The sequence below is a fragment of the Colossoma macropomum genome, unplaced genomic scaffold, assembly GCF_904425465.1.
Source record: "Colossoma macropomum unplaced genomic scaffold, Colossoma_macropomum, whole genome shotgun sequence".
Taxonomy (NCBI): Eukaryota; Metazoa; Chordata; class Actinopteri; order Characiformes; family Serrasalmidae; genus Colossoma; species Colossoma macropomum.
The window spans coordinates 4,220,884-4,241,798 of NW_023494792.1; the positions used below are offsets into that span (position 1 = coordinate 4,220,884).

Here is a 20,915-nt window from a genome sequence, read left to right on the forward strand (position 1 = left end):
GTGCACATTCCTTATATTGAATAGGGCAAATAGGGCAAGTCTTACTTCCTGACAAGGCCCTTGAGGAGTGAGAGCTAAGAGCATACTGCTCACAGCAACACCCACAGCATCAAAACTGCCATGACAAGCTCCCAAGCAAGCTCTGAAATATCGAGTCATAAAGCCGTGCGCCACTATAAACCTGTACCCATCTGCTGATTTGTGGATCCAATTACTTTCCCTCTGTAATGGCTATGTTCAGTCCCATGATGTTCAGTCAGCTGTTGTTAGCATCTGTCCCAAGGTGCTCTCACCTCAAGCGCTTAGAGTTACACAAGTAACTTTGGCCTCAGTGAAGGGGGCACCAACTATGCACCAGAAAGACCTGCTCCATAAAGCCTTTCAACATGGCTCCTAAAGAAGTCATTTTGTCATTAGCATCAGAACGGCATTCCCATTCCTTTTTTATCATGGGGGAGATGTTCACACCTATGGGTGATTCAGTTCTTTGGATCCCAATGATGTAACCCGGATGTAAGCCGGATCCCCTTGTCAACACAGGCAGGCAGGCGCAGGGGCAGCGGGGGACCGACTGACAAGCCGCTGACAGGCAGATTAGCTTTAAGGCCCGCTGGTGTGGAGCTCTCACTCAGAGCTGGACTGTAGGGCCATAGGAAAACCAATCACAAGCACAGCACATCCCCACACCTGGCGTGTTCCCTCAGAAAACCCAGCTCTGGCACCTTGCTCCTGCTGCCGTGGAGGCGCCACTTTGAATAACCGTATCCTGCAGGGACGCAACACATTTCGACCCAAAGCCGAGGCATCTGCTAGACGGGTGGCTCTTACTGTATGAGACACATGACTGCATTTCAGCACGGCATTATGGGGTGCTGATAGTTGAGAGTGTTTTTCGTTGTATAAATGACAACTGAATTAACAGCACTTCATCACACAGTAAACCTCATGGCAAACATGATTGTATTTAGAGAACCATTTGAGTATAAAAGGATACAACAAGTATTAGACACACCAGAAAAAAGTCTGCAAATCGTAGCCCTGGTTGGCCTGAAAGTCTTGATGACAGAGGAACTGTCTCTGAAGTCATAGGTTTGTTTTGAGTAGGGATTTAGAGTAAGATTACAGTATTTTTGCGCAGATAAAATGCGAATCACTGATCCTAATTTGCTGGACTTAAACGTAAGTGTCCCAAATGACAGTTTATTTATACTTCTTGCATTTTTAAAAAAGTAAGGGAGCCAAAAAAAAACGTTCTTTTGAGAAGAATGACTCTGGTTCCTTAAACCATTCAGTGGATGGTTCTTTAAAGCCACATTTCTGCAAATGAGATGTACATGTGTGAAGAACCTTTTAAACTTTAAAGAACCTCCACATAATCCAAAAGAACTATAGCAATTAAGTGTTTTTTTCTAGAATTGCATATCAAAAGTTGGAGCCATTTAGAATTTTTATTTGTAAAGGCCCAATTTTACTAGAACATGTGCAGGCATAGTGTACAAACATACACATAGGTGCCACCAACCTACTGGCACAATGGGAACGTGTGAACTAGGGCTGCCCTATTCAAATCAGAATGTACAGAAAACTAATAACAAAGAAGAAAGTCTTGCATTGCTTTGTAGTGAATGGACAGAAGAAGCAAAATGCTGGATGTGAAAAATAGATACTATAATTGAGAATTATTTAAACTGCTCAATCTTCAAACTGCTACAGTTTGATTTCATGCTAGTTATGAGTGGGTGAAGTATTGTTTGGGTCCCTTCTTAACCTCACTGAAACCGAAATGGCAATCAGCATCCGCATCACACAGCTCCATACAGATTTGCACAAAGTGAAATTATTTTTTTTTGAATGAGATTTTTCTCTTATCCATTAATCTCTTCTCTGTGGCTTGCTGCAGATACATTTATATGCATCTTCGCAGAACTGCATATGCGTCATAGAGAAGAGTGGAAGAAAGACAACTTCTAGCCAGTAAATATAGATCTATAGAACTATACGTTATTGTAGCATATAGCTCTGTGGCATAAATGACACCAAGCTGTATTTTTAAGGAAAAAAAAGTTGTTCTCAAACTGCCGGACAGAATTCAGTACTAAAGGCTAGTTTTCTGCCGCTGGTCTTCCTAGCAGTACAAGCCAACATATTGTAGCTGGTCTTCCCTGAGTTAAAGATCAGTAAATGCGGCTGGTCAAAATCTGAACAAACAAAACCAAAAGGTCATGGGGGATCATGCCATGAGTACCCAGCTGACCTCTGTTATGAGCTTGGGGATGGTGATTTACTGCGCCATCAGCTCAGGACACATTCCTCTAGTAAAAATAGACATAGCAATAAAGTCTGTGGCAAAACGAGCACTTAAATTGGTCTTCTCTTGATGTGTCATCGTTTACAGACCAAAACCAACACACAGGGAGCTGGAAAGAAAAGAACCATTTACAAAATGAAGGCTCGTTTAACACTATTTAGAGTCGTGGTACCAGTAAAAGGTTTAACGGCCTTGTTTAAACTCTGTTTGTAGTGTCAGGCCAGTTAGGCCCTGCTTCTGAAAGGCAGTAAACATGCAGGCACAATCCTTCCTTTGACGTCCTCTGACCTCAAATCACACACTGAGCTTGTTCATTCCTCTTCCAAATTACAGGCTGAATCTGTGCACTTTTCCAAAGTGTTTTTAATTTCTACTGGGAGGGGGGAATCGTGTGAGGCTGGCTGTTTATACAAAGTTAGCAGAAATGACAAGATCTCCCCTCAAAGTCCATCAGGATGCCAATGGAAAAGTACTAGGCAGTAGTGACTGCACTGCTAGTCTCAATTTTTAATACAACGTCCAAACATAACACATGTAAGGGGAGGGTCATTAAGTTTTTCAGTTGAAAGAAACAAGGCCTCAAGGTGAGCAAAATGGCCTTTGGAGAAGGGCAGAATGAAGCTCACATCAGCGTAGCTGAGAGGAATGGTCTTGGCCAAATGCAGAGTGCAGACACCAACAAACTTGGCAAAACTGGGATTTATAAGAGCAATTTCATCTCAGATTTATAACATTATGGGGAAAAACAGGAAAATGGTGTAATCTCTCCCATTATCTCTGTTGAGCCAGTGGCCGCTTGCTTACGTGTTCTCAGTGGCACTGGCGGATACGGGTGCACTGAGGAGATGTAGTGTCCCGTGTCCCTGGGGTGATCCATCATAGTAGGCGCTGTGCTGCTTCCAATTGTTTTTCCTGGCAGAGTTGGAAAGGAGGGGAAAAAATGCCACAGCAACAACAAAAAAAACTCTGGTTCACTTTGTCTCTTGTGATGCCTTTGTGCTGCAGCACTGATATACGATATTACCATCACCATCTCAAACCAGGAAGCAGCTGCTGTCTCCTCTCAGCAGTGTCCTAGGACCAGACGTAAGTGTGAAAGCGTGCAAGGGAGTGCAAAATTCACCAAAGCCACTTCTTCACTGTTTATGTCTTGTGGAAATAGAATGTCTTAATGCAAAGTTAACCACAAAGGGTTAAGTTTCACAGTGCAGAGCAAAGCTGCGGTCATACCAAACGCGAGGAAAATCTGCCTGCTGAAGAAGCCAATTCACTCAAATGGAAAAAGACGCAAAAAAGGAATCTGCTTCCGGTAGTGTTAAAATTCGCTTCACACCAAGTTAATGTAGGTGAACTTTTACCCTGCGAATATGAGAACCTTGGAAGTGTCAGTCAATAGAACACAAGAAAGCGACTGGGGCATGTTCTTTCTGAAAAATACGCAAGTTCCTCATTCAGCATAATGTTGCTTGTCACTCACAGTTGAAAAAAAAAAGAAAAATGTTAGTCAAAAAAAGCTAATGTTAAGTATTTACTGAACTATATGTTCCCTACAAAACCATATCATATCAGTACTGCTGTATTCACTTGACTTTTGCTCCACCCCCACAAAGAAAACTACAGCTTATCACATATCTAACGGGCTGCAACTATAAAATATTTTCAATTCAGAATATCCTATTGCAGTGTTTCTGCTATGTATATTTAGTAACGGCGGCTGCTGCTTAAAAATGAAATGAAATGAAATGTTATGAAGTTGCAGTTACAAAACTTGTTTTAATTTGAGACAACAGTTACAGAAACTGGAGGAAATTCTAGAGGAAATTCTGTATCAAATATTATTTTCAATATTCTACAAAAGCTTTAGATGTTTCACTTAGGTGAACTGTATATTATTTAGCTCTGGACAACTAGACAGCCTGAACACGTTCATTTATTCAGAATACTATATTAAACATGCTAGCTAGCAATCTGGACCAACAGGAAACTTATTTAGACTGTACCTGAGGACCTATACGGTCACCTCAACTTGCGAGCATCAGTTTGTTGAGAGCAAGCTGTGCCATGTCACAATCTCTAATGAGTCCAGTGTCCAGAGCTCGCAACTTCATGCTACTGGTGGCTAGCTAACCTTATGTTGTGGCTCGATAAACAAAAGTTTGCTTCCCATAGAACACGGATTCAAAGATGCAGTAAATGTGTCAGCTTTTTCCTTTTCTAATACTTTGATTGTTCGATTTATCAAATATTGCTGAATTTGTGCTGCAGCTAAGGGTGGTCAAAAAAAAATATCATATCACAATACTTAGACATTTTCACAATAACCAATATGTAATCATATTCTGACACACATGCACAATTCACTAGTAGTGCCACGTTTAAAACCTGCCATCAAAAACTCTTGGCAGTGATTTTTATTCAGCCTTTCACATCTTGCACTGCACTAAATCCAATTAAACAGGAATAGTTGTGTTTTATTTTTAATTAACCATGTAGTTTGATGTTTTTTTAAGTACTCAAATTACACACAGTATGATCAGAAAAGCATATTGCGCATCACAATAAAAAAAACGTATTGCCATGATAAAATATCGTCATATTGCCCACCCCTAGTTGCAGCCCTATTTATCTTCACTCTAAAACAAAACTATTTTGGAAATCTTGGACAGCGTAAAAAAAAAAAAGCCAAATGTCTATTCAGCAACTCAAAGCAGTGACCAACCTGAAATTCATCACTGTGTTACTCAAGTTTTAATCCTTGTCATTTTTCAATAAAGACCACAGCTAAAGTCACAAATATCTTACTGAGTACTCAATGCATCATCAAGTTCTCATACTCATATAGAAATTCTTTAATTAGTACTACAAATGTGATAAACATAAACATAGCCTAATGCAGTATTCAAACGTTTAGACCAATTAGAGAAGCCAGAAACAAACTCTTACCAGCAAAAGAGCAAATGACTCTATACAGTGGGCTTAAATTAGACACATCATTTGTATTCCAAGCAACTGAGGCAATTGCTGGAGAGTCCTGGAGTAGCTTATTCTCTTCCACCAAGTAAACCAGTTCTAGGGTGTCTTAATGTGTAGACAGTGTCTGCTCTGATGACTTGTCTGCTTGAGCATTACTACAGAGAAACAGATACTGAATATAAATAAATCTAGACAGGAAAGACCTTAACTGTCCTAGTAGAAGTGCTCCCACTGAAGAGCCAACACTACTAGACACAACATTTATAACATATATTCTTGGCATACTGTTATGCATATGACATGTTGTACTTTATATTGCTCTCTATATGCACTACAATATGTTTTGTGTAGATATGCAGGTTGTGTCCATATCTCTGGTAACCGCATGTATCGTCTGTATTGACTATATGCCATCTGGGGAATCGCAGTCAAGTTCAACATTTCCACTATTATGTCTGTACCTTCACTAGATACATGTGACAGGTAAACCTTGAAACCTAGCCTTCTCTCTCTCTCTCTGCTTACAAAACAGGAGCTGTCAATGTCATTATTTAGCACAGCAAGGAATGTGGCTCCCTCTCAACCATTATGTTTGCTTGCTTTAGCTTGAGATAATGAGGCCTGGCCAGTTGGAAGGATTTTGAACTGAGACTAAGGGCTTCCTGTCTTCTTCTGCACTTTCACTTCAGGGAGCATTTCCATCCAAAGGGCCACTGTCACGGATACTTGAACCCAACACGCATCATTCACCCATAGAGGCCAGCAGGTTTCCTTCAGCTCACTCTGAGAGTTTTATCACATATCCTCTCTGCACTGATTTCAACAAGGCCACAGCCAGATCTGTATGATGTACAGATGTACAGGCTGAAATTACTTCTGGAAAACAATCCTATTCGGAGGCAAAGTCATGACAAACTGAGAGATCCACATAAAAGCAAAAAAAAATAAATAAAAATAAAATATTACAAATTAAAAGAATGGGATTAAACAGGAATAGGAAATATTGAATTGTGATCGTGTTACAGCAAACTCCCCGGTGTCGGCACAACAGATGGAACGGGACTCTAGTGATACCACTGCGCAGTTTCACTCTGGCATGGCTGACAGACGGCAGAGCTGAATGAATAAACAAAAAGTCTCATAAAAACAATTAAAACAGTCCTAACATGTTTTTCCAATTGAGACTTGAGTCTGAATAAGAAAACTTTTGCAATGGACGAGCAGGGCTGCATCATAAAATGCTCGCCCATAAATTTAGCCAGGCCTGGATGTCCTGAAGTCCTCTTTGGTCCTTCTGGATGCCCCAGTACACAAGGTTCTTCCCATCACCACCACCCTTTTCATTAATATAGACTGAATTTGCTATGTTATTGCCCTCACATTTATATTTACCATTTCCTCTGGAAGTTGGGACTGACAAAGAGTAAATATTTATAACCGCTCTCTCATTATGCAGTTAAAATGGTCTCTTCCGACTGAAGGAAGGGGGGGGGGAGAAGAAGAAGAAATCGAGGAGTAAAAATAGTGCTGAGAAAGCTTACCCAGCAGGACACAAAGCAATGTGCCTCCTCATTACCAGGGACAGAACAGCGTCTGTTGCAGTATCAATTATCAGTTGCAGCGGCCCTTGGCTTTCGGTACCATAGCTTTCAATTAGCAAGAAACAGAAAGCCCACAGACGTGCGAGACCTGCAGGAGCATCCATGTGGACACCAGCATGAGTACAAAAACTTCATTACAGCCAAAACACTGCAGCTGCAAGGGAATATGATTTACAGCATACGCAGAAACCTAAACCAGCCAAATGTACAGCTCAACAGTGGGCGGATAACAGCACATATGCATGCAGAAAACAAGGGCAAGGCTTATCAGACTGAGCACACAAACCAAGAACATCAATTTAGCTTTAACATTATGTGACTGATCTTTAAAATATGCAGACACATAATGTACTTTTAATGATTCAGCAGCAAAGAACAGAAAGTTACTTTAAACTTTGCAAATAAAATGCCTTGTTTTGCAATAAAATCACTATACTGGCACTGCCACACTAAAAGCTTTCTTTAAAACCTTTCAATGGACACAGGATGAAATGCAATGCTAAGGGAAACAGTTCAAGCACATTAAAGTCTTGACCTTGAAGGCCAGACTTTGCAGCTCAAAGGAAGGCGGCTTTTTACCTCTACTTTAGACGCAGGTCTTGTTTCTGCTCTTGAAAGAATACAGAAAATTAAATAAACATGAATGTATAAAAAGCCACCAACCAGCTTCATGGAATTACTAGAGAGTTCTAAGATTTTAAAAAGAGAATTTCCTTACAGAGAGATCTTCTGAATAAGTAATCTAAGGACAAATAAGTGCGCTTAACCAAACTGCTCCAAGGTCTTGGTGCAAACTTATACCAATAACATTAAATCACAGCAGCAATTGCCTCACCCCCTGCAAGAGAACTAGCTTTTCAGATTAGAAACATAGCAACAGGTTTGTTTCCAAAGAAACACTCAAGTAGCATCAGAGCACCTGTGCAAATTCTAACTTTAAGCACATAAATCAATTGCAGGTTTCTAATACAAGTTTATTCACACCTTCCAGCTTGAAATGCTTACAAACTATAAACACGACTGAGCAGTACACAAACCCTTATGCTGGACTCTCTTTGCACCAAATTCCCAGGAAACACTTGGATTTGTCAGTGTTAACATAAATCAGCAGTAGATTTATTCTAAATGTATTATTAGTTTTTTTCCCACTCCTCATTTCATAACCTGCCAGATTTCCTTAAACTGAACCTTCTAAATTGAATCCTCTTTACATTGTCGCAGGTGACAACCACTCTGAAGAGTGCACCTTCAAATCAGAGAGATCCCTCCATCCTTTCCAGATCCTATCTCTACCCACTCCTAATCCCAAAACCAATTTCTGCTTGCATTTTTCCTGAAAACACTTTTGTCCTCACTGCAAAAAAATGCATTTTTTTCTCTTTTTCCACTCCTTTTCTCTCCATCTCATTTTGGCTTGAACGCTCTCCCACGAAAGCACAGGCACTACCCATTATGTGCAATTTAAAAGGGCCCCTCCCAGTCCACCATCAGAGAGCTGTGTGCAGGAGAATCACAGCCTAAATTTCAATTTGGAGGTTCTTTTCTTTCTCTCTTTCTTTCATTCATTTATCATTCTATTTGGGAAGGATCCCCTGAAAGACCTGACTGGGTTAAAGCCCCTATTTGGAGAACAGAATCACCATGGGTTTTATTTCTTTATTTATTTGGACATTATTGATGGTCCCTCGCCCTTAATTTTATGCTCTCCAGTGGAGTCTGCACAGGTATGCTCCTATAACTCCTTGCAAATTCAGCGGCAGGTTATTACGAGGCTATAACATTTCATCCTCCCCCGTTGTTCTGAATGAACTTCCCCTCCAACTGCCATTTATATTAGGCAGATAAAATGCCAGGCTGAGCTGCAGAGAGCAAGGGCACTGTGGAGCGAGCAAACTTCTGAATTGAGATGGGGCCAATAATGGCTGTTGTACAGCATGAGTAGTCACTCCCCCGCCCCCCCTCTCCTATCATACTCATCCTAGTTAGCCAGCAGCCACAATCAATTCATCCAGGCAGATGTTCAGACTTTATTGCTTCTTGCCTTCAGCAGAGAAGCGGGAAGAGGAGAAACAAAAGCAGCACACATGGCCCCGTGTCATCATGACTCGCAGACAAACAGCTGAGAGAGGGCGGAAAACATGGTTAGCACTTTGACAAATGTCTCATAAACAGTCTTTCTTTCGTACAGCAAAGCTCCATACGCTGCACGAAGATTTACTACAGAGCTCCATCTGTTAATGTACAGCAACTCTCTGTTTATAAGTGGTGGGGTCATAACAGATTGGCCATAGTTTCCATTATTGAGAAGCTGCAGCATCTTCTACTATATACTCACTACAGCATGTCTGTCTATTACGAGCTGTTTCTACTGCTCATAATTAGACAGCTTACCATGCTGCATCAGATTCTAGATCTAATACCAATATAATCAAAATGTGGATGCTATCTGCAGACTCATCAGATTCATAATGCATATAAACCCAAACTTTTCCTCTTGTATTTCAAGAACTTCAGTCAGCCTAACCGACACTGCTTAACAGCACTTCAGCAGAGAGTGCACCTAAAACCTACCCTACACAGACATTACAGACATTAATGTAATAGGTTTATCAACACAATGACATAAATACAAAGGGTGGTGGTCTTAGTGGGGGCAGGCGAGTTGCTAGACTAGCTCTTTTGGCAGCTGTCTAAGGTTCATGCAGAAGGCATTAGGCACCTTATTTACAAGTATGCTGCGAAAATATCGCGAGTAATTGAGAAGCTCGCGGACCGCTCGAGCCTGACAAGCTACTGCTGGACTCGCGCTACTGTTAAGCGCACGGAATCAGCGGAACCAGAGGAACCAGCCAGCCAGTGGAGCGGCACGAGGAGCCGCTCTTTCCGCAGATGTCCTCGCCCAGTTAGCGGTTGCCCGAGCGGTCGAGCTCTAGCAGTAAACTTGAACCCTACGTCTCAGTTTTCATTCATTTCTCCCTCCACAGCTCGCTGCCGCACCGGGCGGCTCCCGGCAACGTCGCGTTTACCACGAAGCCGAAATGAGCTTCTCGCTCGCCGGCTTCTTGTTCGACTTTTCCCGTTCCACCTTAAATGCTGTACTATTTAAGGTGGAACGGGAATGTTCGAATAAGACGCTGGCGACTCCAGCCTCGCGTGTTTACTCTGAAGACGAAGAAAGTTGCGGCGCAGCGTTACCTGTATACTGCACAAGGAACATGGTCCAGAGAGCTCGACAGAGGTCCCGCCGCTTGGTCGGTGAGGGTCCCCGTGAAGACCAGAGCGGACCGCGCTTTAAGCTGGTGCTGCTGCCGTTCACTGCTCCGCTCCGCTCCTCACACCAGCGCTGACTGGAGTGGAGTCGACCGACTGAGGAGAGGAGGATCTTTTCAGCTGCTCCCAGCAGCCTGCGCGCCACACACGCGCGCGCGCACACTGAGCTGCACGCGCGCTCGCGAGGCGAGACAGAGATGCCCAGATCTCTCGCTGGGCGCCACAAAACTGTGCAAAACTCCTCCAGCGTCTATAGGTGAGAACGTATACAAACAGAAAAAGCAGTCTTCGTTCCTGTCAAGCACCGAAGAGCCTTCAGTTTCCAAGTTAAAGGACGGAGAGCAGCGCACGACGCACCGGCTAAAGAACACAGATTTGTGTACGAATATTAAAAAACGCCCTATGGGGTTTACAGGCCTACCGAAACTCGTGTAAAGGGCCTGGTAACACCATCTTATTACATGGACAGGACACAGCGGGCTGCACGCAGGCTGGAGAGAATGGTTAAGTTATGAACCAGTAGAGGGAGCAGGGCGAACAGGAGCGATGTCCTGTCACCATGAGAGCACAGTTAGAGCAAAGGGCTCATTGCCATATAAAACTGTAAATGGCTCCCTGGTAAACCCCCCTCCCACCCCAAAGCCTCCTAAATAATTTAGAAGTATGGGCCAAGCAGGGAGCTGGAAAGGTGATAGGAAACTGCTGCATTCGCTTTGCTGTAACAGCAGTGGGGGGGAACATCTGTGACCAAGCGCAGACCCATCATCCCACTGAAATGCTGTACACTGTGGTTCAAAAGTTTGGAATCAACCGTCGTTCAATTCAATGATATCCACTAGTAATATTTACAGAGTAGACTAAAATACTATAAGAAGCAGAATTGCAGTTTTTCGGCAGCACCAAGAGGTTATTAAATGATGAATAATATACTGTTATTATCTATTTTTACTAAGTTAGTGATGCTAGGGTGTCTGCCATGAGATTTGATCCCCCGTTTCAAATTCATGATGTTACTTTTATTATATTTTAATATTTATATATTTATAAAAATCATATATTTTTAGAATATGTTTACATTTACATATACATTTGCTGCTCATACTGTATACATGTACCTCAGTACTGCAGTACTTGGTTGTATCTGTACTTCTCTCCTTGTACTTGCAGACTGTTTGTGTATTGTGTATGATTATATATAGTATATCTTTTTCTATGCTTATGTTATTTGATTTATTTTCTGTTATACAGCTTCCTCAGTTATTATGTCCAACTGGGGTCGAGCATTATTGTTATTATGATAACTCGCATCACAATATATTACATTATAATTTCCTGAGAACAACTGTATGTTTTATTTCAGTGAGAGATTTATTAGACCAGTTTAACTGGGTTTATAGCAGAGCAGGATGTGAAACACCGACAATCATTGTAATCATCATTTTTTAAAGTAAGTATGGCACTACTGGTTCTTTTTGTCTGTTACAATGTAGCAGAGGTTAGAAAAAAGAGACATCGTGTAGGGTGAAGATTTCTTGAAGTATCATGATATTGTATTTTGGCCATATCGGCCAACTCTATGTCCATCATTCTGGACACATCTCACATTTTTTTTAGTTAAGATCTATGAAGTTGTAGACTAGGTTGAAATAGTGTAGTGGGCAACATCTTTGCCTTCTACGCTATGGACTGGGGTTCAACCCCTGAGCAAGCACCCTACACTGTACCAATAAGAGTCATTAGGCAAGACTCCTAACACTATCTTCGCCTACCTGTGTAAAACGATCAAACTGCAAATCACTCTGGATAAGAGCGTGTGCCAAATGCTGAGTAGTGGCATCAAAATACAATCATTTTAGACTAGAGATGAACGGTTAGGATGATTACCCACCAGTGTTGATATCTGATTTGTACATACTACACATAAACAATTCTAAAACATAGAAATCTGCCTGGATTAGCAATACAAAGAAATATAAAATGTATTTGTAGAGGGTTACAATGCAGGAAAATGAATAAAATCCAGATATTTTAGTACAGTAGCTCAACGGTGCCTAAATGTTTTATTGTTTTGAAGTACAATAAATATGTCATCAAATATTTGTTTGAATATCGGTCAAATCTAAATTTGTCCAATGGTGTTTTTTTTTTTTAAGCAAATATCTGCCAATACTGATATGCTTCTGATATCATCGTGCATCCTCATTTTTATACAGGTACCCATTTTACCACAATGTATGCTTACAAACTTTTTGAATGGTTGTTTATGCCGGTGCAGATACTATGAAAAGGGAACGCTTCCTTTAATTAAACCGTAGTGCCAGTGACTATACTTGCTGAAGAGTAGCACAGGTTGTTCAGAATAAAATATCGATTTTTACTCAAGTGTAGTATTGCAAGGTCAAAAGAGAAATGCCATCTGATACCACAAGAGCGAATGTAAATTCCGAAGGGAAAAAGATGAATCTAAATTTAAGTGAAATAAATCTACCAGACTTGACTTCAATGACTTAAACGTTATCCTTTTTCACCAGCACTGTTAGAAATTAAGTTTCTGTGCAGGTACATTTTTCATTCAAGGTATAAACAATGTAAGTGTACCTTTAAAGGTACAACAGTGGTTTTAAGGTCCAATTGTGTACCTTAAATAAGTTTCTTCCAGGTAAAAAGTACATATTTGTACCTTTTCATAATCTAATGTTTTAAAAAAGAACAACAAAATAAAAAGCCTGGACATGAGATGGGGTAACTTAGAAAGTATAAATTCAATGGATTATGGTACAATTATGTTCCGTGACTAAAGGTACTGAGATGTACCCTTGAGGGTACCACCCCAGTGACAAGAGGGTACTGCCCAGTGACAGTTTACTACCTTTTTTCTTAAAGTGTCCAGGAAAGGCTTCATTCAAGACTTCTTGCAAACTACAGACATAAAAAAACAAACGCTCACAGTGCTAACAAGTGAGTTTGTGTGGCTCCACTGTGGTGTGGAAATCAAAGGCAGCTTCTGAATAACACCTGAGCCATGTGCCTCTTCTGGAGCAGAATTTATGGCCCCCTCAGCAACCACACAGCACAGACTTAAAAAGAAGGATAAGAAATGAAACGCCTATCCAAACAGTTTAGGGTGCTGAAGTGGAAGAGGTCGACTGGGAGGGGGAGACATGACGGGAGGATTTTGAGGGGAGGAGATTAATCCTGCAGGGGTATGAGATGATCTTTAACGCCTCCGCGTTTATGGTGAAGCACCCGCGGGCCAAGCTGGGCGGCCCAGCTGGGTCTCTGCTCAAGCCTAGTTCAGGCGAGAAAACCTCTCATGCGTCTTCTCCATACCAAATAACACCTTATCCATTTACCGTCACCTGGAGGTAGGAGGGCATTGGAGGTGAACGCTGAACGATGGAGTGACACTGCGTCAACTGCATAAAGCCCCAGCGAGTGGCTAGGAGGAACCTTTGGAATGCTGCAGCTGCTGTGTTTTTCCCTGACCTCATTAGCACACCACTGCCCAGCACACTCCCTGCATAGACACCATCAAGACTTTGCCTCCTCCCTGTCACTACTCTCTAAACTGTTACCTTTAACCGTGGACAAATATTCTGGTTTTTTTTTTTGTTTTTTTTTTACAATACAGCTTATTTATAGATAAAGCAGAGGTCAGTAAATTGTATTAGACCAGTATCAAACTCAAAGCACAATATTTGATGTTTTAATTTTGTTTATGGTAAATATACATTATTCCAAATTTGATGTCTGCAGTAAGTTCCAAAAAGTTGGGACAAGAGCATGTTTAACACTGTGTTACATCACCTTTCCTCTTAACAATACTTCATTATGGTCTGCAAACCAATTGATTCAGTTTTGATTGAGACAGTGTTTTTTTTTTTTGTTCATTCTTCAATCAGTCTTAAGCTGCAGACCTGTATGGGCCTTTCGTTGTTGTTTTTTGCTTTTCATATGCACCACACATTTTCAAAGGGAGACAGGCCTGGACTGCAGGTAGGCCACTCTAGCAACTGCACGCTCTGATTACTCAGCCATGCTGTTGGAACAGGTGTAGAATGCGACTCGTGCCTGGTAATAAGCATGGACGTCCCTGAAAAAGATGTCGTCTTGAAGGCAGCATTTGTTGCTCCAAAATACTGTTTTATACCCAAGAAGGTTTGCATCTTTAAGATTACATTTAACAATGTTCCCAGTCTTAAACTGCCCTCAATCTCAACTTCCTTGGAACATGTTTCAGGCATCAATTTCAAAATGAGGGTATATTACACAAAAACAATGAAGTTGATAAGGTAAAACATTAAATATCTTGTCTATGTACTGGTTTCATTTAAATACAGGTTAATACAGGTTGAAACAAAATTGATTTACAAATCACTGCTTTCTGTTTTTATTTGTATTTCATACACTATCCCAATGTTTCTGGAACTGAAGTTTGTACCATTCTTTAGGAAATGATTCACTGCATCACAAAATCTCAAATTTTCTCATGATTTCATTCACTTTTGCAACGATTTAAAGCTATTTAACAATACACTGAAAACACAAATGTGACTGGGAGATTTATTTTCACAGTAGTGGAAATACAGACAATACAAACAATACACCAAGATCTTTTGGAGGTGAATTTCACGTTTGAAAATAGCTGTCACTTTCTGCTGCATTTTTTAAACCCCTACTTATATAGGTCCATGTTTTTACACCCGTATTAATTTCCCTCTGTGTTCTGATGGTACTTGATCTGACTCATAAAATGGTGCCTACTGTATATCAGTTATCAGTGTAAGGAATTCCACTACAGAAATATTTCCAGTGACTCAATTTAAAGATCATATTGCTTTACCTATAAAATGTACATAATTATGTACTCAACTCATTATGACTTCAAGAAGACTACTATGTTTAGAAACACGTGTACTATGTATTTCTTAGAGTCTGTCACCTAACTATGAACAAGATCAGCATGACATTGCCAATAAGGTTGGCCAGCTTAACGCATTATTTCATAATGCTGAAAGTATCCACTCAGGGATAAATAAGCAATGTTTGTTTCATTTTAGTCTACACAGAGCAGCATTAGAGAAGAGTAATATCTTGACAGTTACTACTTAAGCGCTCCAGGTATTGATTGGCATAATTAAGAACTGATATATCTAGACCCCCAGAACAGTCATTTCTTACTCTCTCCTGCCCACACAACCAATTCTGCAGTTTCTTGACTAATCTTACATTTACTGGAAAGGTCTCCAGGAAAGGTTAATCACCTGCATATAAAACAATGTTTTTCTACATCTATGAGAGCACAAAGCTCAAGTGAGGAGGAACTATAATTGCTTTATGCACATTTCAGTCATGAGCTCACAGGCGCCTATTTGACAGACAAGCACTGAGTGTATTATCTTAAAAATGCTCTAAAGTCTATTTTAGCCCTTTAGACTTAAACTTGGATAGGTGGATAGGTGGCATCCAAAATATAACTGGGACTGATTAACCAGCTGTTTGAGCCTTTAAAGGGACAATTCCACTAAAGTAAATAGTTAAGATGTGAATAAAGTCATTCAGAGGGGTTTGGTGTGAAATGCTGCATTCTAGAGATACTTACAGAGTCACAATTGCTAATACTGACAGCGATAGGAAGCAGATGATCTGAAGGGATTAATGCATCTAAATGCTACCTCACAGAAAGCTGTAACACTAAATGTAAATGCACATGCTGCCTGATGCCTGAGACATTGTTTAACAATAGTTTTGAAATAAATTTTTGGCCTAAAGCGTGTTTTTTAGAATCTATTCATGGTGAAGAGATACTAGATGCCACTATTTTACCATTATAAACATTACATAAACCTCAGAAGACACGTTCATTGGTCAATTTGAAAGTAAATGAAATGGCTATGTTTGTATTCTAGACATCACAACCCCAGGTTCCCATCACCACCATTGTAAAGAAATATGTAATTTTACCTACAAAGAACCATTTCACATCAAATCATACTGGTTCAAAGACTGAATTATTTAAAAATTCTCCTGTAAAAGTACAGGGGATAACGTACTTCTGTTGAACAAGTGAGTGGGACTTCTCTGGCATCTGCCATGATGGTTACACCTACACAGAACATAGGTAAATATGAACTGCATGAGTCGTAACTCATCTTTTTTTGGAAGCTAATTATTTACTCTTGCAGCTTTCCTTCATTACCTGCAGTGAAATAAAAAGAAAAAAGCAGTCTAATACCCTTGGGGTTGTCGGCTTTGACTGGGATCTTCATCATATTTAGTTAGTATATAAGCCCACGATGCTTCCTTTGGAATTTTGTTGATGTGCGTGCATTTCCACCAATGATCACAGGTTACTGGAGGCAGACGGGTGTTTGCCATAAAACAACTTGTGTCATTCTCACAAACAACTTTGAATTTTTAGCATCCAAAGAGGCTTCAGATAAGTACTCACACAAAAAGCTGTCAGGCTGATTTTCAGCGTGGAAACAAACAAGCTTGAAAGAGAAAACATTTCTAGATCCAACATTTTCAGCCTTTCTGCACTAATATTCCAAAGACTTTTCATGCAATTACGTAAATAAATGAGACGGCTGCCGTTACGACTGAGCACGGCCATTCCTGTCTTAATACACAAAGCCATTTCACAAGCGCCAGAGTCATTTGCTGTTGAAAGGCAATTACATATCAGTGCATTATTGATTTAATGACACATTTAAAGCAAAAATGAACACAAAAAAAGGTTCATAAATTATTGTAACCTATTATTAGGGGTCAGACAGAAACATAAGTCTCTTTTAAATGGAGAACAAAACAGACGACTCTTTTAGATGTAAATTGGTCCAGTATAGGAAATGAATCAATATATTAGCTATTCATTGTCCCTCTCTCTCAGTTCTTTGCGAATGAACATGGCAGCAGAAACTGGAGCATGGGCAAAATTAGATTCAGCCTTGGCTGTACGTGGGTCACGTATGACAAACAATGTAAATGCATACTAGAATAAGCAGACATTGTGAACTCGTGTTGACAGCGGGCTAATTTTGATTATAAAGACCCAGAGATTCACGGCCGGTTAGGTATACACTGTTTTCATGCTCTCGCTGCAGGGGTTCGGCCGTGATAAAAGCAGGTTAAATGTTTTCCAGGCAAAATCAAATTATTTCTCTCCCCTCTCTGAGAATGAGTGAAAACCATTCAGTGCTCTTATTTAATTTATTTCACCCTTAGGGACAATATCTGCTCTTCTGTTCCCTTCTTTAAACAATGATGTTCTTTCAGCAGCTTGCTTATTCTATGAGCACATCTGAATCAAGCTGTAATTTAGCTTTGGGCTGCAACAAATGAGTGCTAACTACAATGGGTTCTGGCCGTTATTACCACAGTGCATTAGTACTGCAGCAGCACATTCGTGAAAAGAAAAATTAAGCTAGTTTAAAAGTCATAAATCAACCTAGTTTTTTAACCATTTTCATTTATTTGGGAGAAAGGGAAACAGAAGGGGGGAAAAAAGTTTCCACTGCATTAAAGAAAAGTAAAGCTCACCTCTCAATCACGGGGTCATAAAACCAATTATAAGAGTAAAAGCACCACTTGCATTCTGCCAGTCATTTTGCCAACTTATCCTTGAGCAGCAAAAGCTAGTACTACACTGAATACCTTAATGAAATCCCCAGAGCTTGAGAATCTGAGATAACCTAGAGGAAGAAGATCCTTTGTTATACAGAAGATGATGTTATGTCAAATCACTATGATATATTTCATATATATGCTCTACATATTCTAATGGGCTTTCTCAGAGGAACCGCATTCTGCCATGCTTTGTAATAATATGTAAAGCTTCATTATGATATGCCTGTGGATGCTTAATAGCTACTGCATGCATTCTATTATGTTAAAGACCCCCTGCGCTCAAAAACATCTCCTCTTGGATGGCTTAGTCTGCTTATATAGGTTGGTGTTTGTGTCAAATGTATTACCAAAGCACAAAGTTCGTACTGTTCCACTGAAAGCACAGCCTTTCTCAGGACTTAGAGAAAATAGTTTTCTGTAGGACGCTATAAACAGCTTAGCTCTGTACTTCACAAATAAGCTTGAAACCTATTGCAGTCCAATATACTAAAATATGCTAATGAGAGGATTACGATGTGTTGACAGAAAACTCGACACGCCTACGCTAACGTAGCTAACTTAATGTTTGAAATGTTTCAACTGTGCAGTTAGCCGTCAGCTAAAACAGGTAAGTGATGATGGTATTTCAAAAATATGACAGTATCATATTTACGTTCCACTTTTATCTAATAAACTGTCAAATATGGTGAGTAGAGTTGTCCTAGTGGGTAGGCAGCAGTAGCAGATCATGCTACAGTTTCACACACCACAGCAGGTTTAATTCTGGCTCACTGAAGCTTCAATAACACAGGTTTAGAGGATAAAGACAAGGACATAAAGGAGTGACCTTATGTACACCTGCCAACTTTGGGAAAATATTTTGCCTAGCATAACAGTTCACTGCTAAAAAAAAGAGGAAAAAAAAAAGGCAAAAAATGCTAGACTGCCAACCTAAATCATGGTAAACAAGCAAGTTAGCTTGCAAATTATGTAACTTTAGGCTAACATTACTGACGTTAAACATTTTCCCAAGGTTGGTAGGTGTGCATTAACTTTTAACTTTCTACATCCACCCCAGCTGAATGACCTTTGCAAAGGAGTTAAAAGCAATGTTTGCTTCCCTTGCAGAACTAGCCACACGGAGTAAGAAGTGTGAACAAGAGGGATGAAAACCAATTCATGTTGCTGTCGATTTGCAGCCTCTTGAAATGACTGACATTACGCATCCCCTCTTGATATTTCAGAACGAATCCAGCACTATGATTAGTCGAACTCTTCTTTTTCTCCTTTGGTTTTTCGGAGAGCTAGATGCTGCTGCCTCTTGCTATTAGATTTGAGTACTGCACACGCACAATTGAACTCAAAGGGCGTCACCAGATTTTTTGCGTAGAGACAGATCGTACCAGTGTACTTCGATGTCAAAATGTGTATCTGCTACAAAAAATGCGTACAGATTGGCAGGTGCTGCTAATGTTATGTCCGCTAAATTCACAAATGAGGCGCTCAGTATGCGCTATCAAGTATCCCAAAAAGCATACATAGTTTAAAACAGTTATTCCCAACCAGGAGGTGACTCACAAAATGGCTGACAAAAATAGGCCCACTGTTTGATCATAACTTATCCATAAAATCCCACGGCAGTGATATCCCGCTGACACCCTCTTCCTTCTGGCTGGTAGTGACCATTTGTGATAATGTTACATTAGGATCCGCAGTAAACCTTTAAAAAATTCAAATGTACTTTTGTCATTGAATTTGATGAATATTTGAAATTCAAATTATTTTTGACAGCACTAATTAAGAGATGAATAGAATATCACTAGTTTATTATTAATGTTACATTAGGAGCTTTACCTGGTTTCTCCTGAGCTCCATCTCATCTGCTTAACCTGTCAAACATAGAGGGCTATAGTCCCTACTGACCATAGGTAAATGCATAGTACATAAGGTAGTGAGGGGGGTGGAGGTGGGGTGGGGTTTGGAACCTGGGAGACAAGCAGGTGTTTACAGTTTGCATAATTGTGCATATTTAAAAATCTTCACATTCTTAGTGACTGTTGAGGTTTTAGTGGTTTCCTAAGCCTAACAATAGTAAATAAAATACATTCCAATTTATTATTCTTTGTTATTATACATTTTTTATGATTTTAGGCATTCTTTATCCCCTTAAATGGCCAGGGTCCCACATGCTGACCCCAAGTTTTTTTTTTACAGTTCTATAATCTAAGAATAGCTCAGCCAATTTGCACTGAAGCCCCCGTAGTTACTGGATAATAAGCCTTAGCATGTAATAAGCCCAGGATTTTAAGAGGTTAATTATTCTATCCCAATTTATTACAACTTGTTTACACACCTACCACTCGCCTCAAGCCAAAGTGTGTAGGTTAAAGATAAAGGTGATGCATAATGGAAATGGTTTTAATAGATTTTTTTTGGCTCTTTTCTTTGGAGTGTTCTCTTGCACTATAGGAAATTCATATAATTCATACTGTTGACACAAAAACAAAAACAGGCAAAACAAATAAGAATGTCTCATTCAGCAGCAATAGCATGAAATTCTGCAGGTCACATTAAACTACACGATGCTCAGGGGGGCTTGAATTCTTGCACGTAAGAACTGTGCGTTTTTCACAGCCGTGGTTTTATGGGTAAAGCACAAAGTCTCTGTGGAGGAGGGAAGGGGGTGGTGGGATACCAGACTAGAGCAATATTCTAACAATTGGATTAGGGCCGGGGCCCACCTGCCAAATAAATATTGATAGATTTGGGTGGCTGACGGGGCTGGAAAGCATTTTAACCTCATTCGGCAGCCAAAATTGTGACAATGTCAGGATTTGCTACCTTATCAGACCAGGGCTCTAGGTCACCGTGCTTCAATTCATACTACCATTACCCAAAAAGGCGGTAAGGGGAATGGCTCCACTGATGCTCAAGAGTGCTTGGGGTAAACGTGCGGTTTAATGCATTTTGGCATTTGGCTGTGCTTGTGAGTGTGGGTAGCTGGTGATGAATCTCTGAATCATATGGAATATTGGCCATAAGTCTACAGTATAAACCAATATAATATATGCCAGACGATTTTATATTTCAAGAGGAAGATTAAATGCTGTCACTCTGAATCAGATCTTTTTTTTAAACAGCAATTTCAGAAGCTT

At 40.2% G+C, this 20,915-nt stretch overlaps 1 protein-coding gene across 8 annotated transcripts in view; it reads right to left on the bottom strand.

Annotated features, from left to right (window-relative positions):
• The window catches only part of enox2 (ecto-NOX disulfide-thiol exchanger 2), a 262,213-nt gene that overhangs the window by 167,630 nt on the left and 73,668 nt on the right, over window positions 1-20,915 (bottom strand). Inside the window, exon 1 of one of the 8 annotated variants that reach the window (XM_036575631.1) lies at window positions 10,078-10,249. The exons of the other annotated variants lie outside the window; for them this stretch is intronic. Coding sequence (XP_036431524.1) covers window positions 10,078-10,099 — 22 coding nt within the window. The 5' untranslated portion in view covers window positions 10,100-10,249. Of the gene's footprint in view, window positions 1-10,077; window positions 10,250-20,915 lie in introns of those variants that run through there. 8 annotated transcript variants of the gene reach the window in all.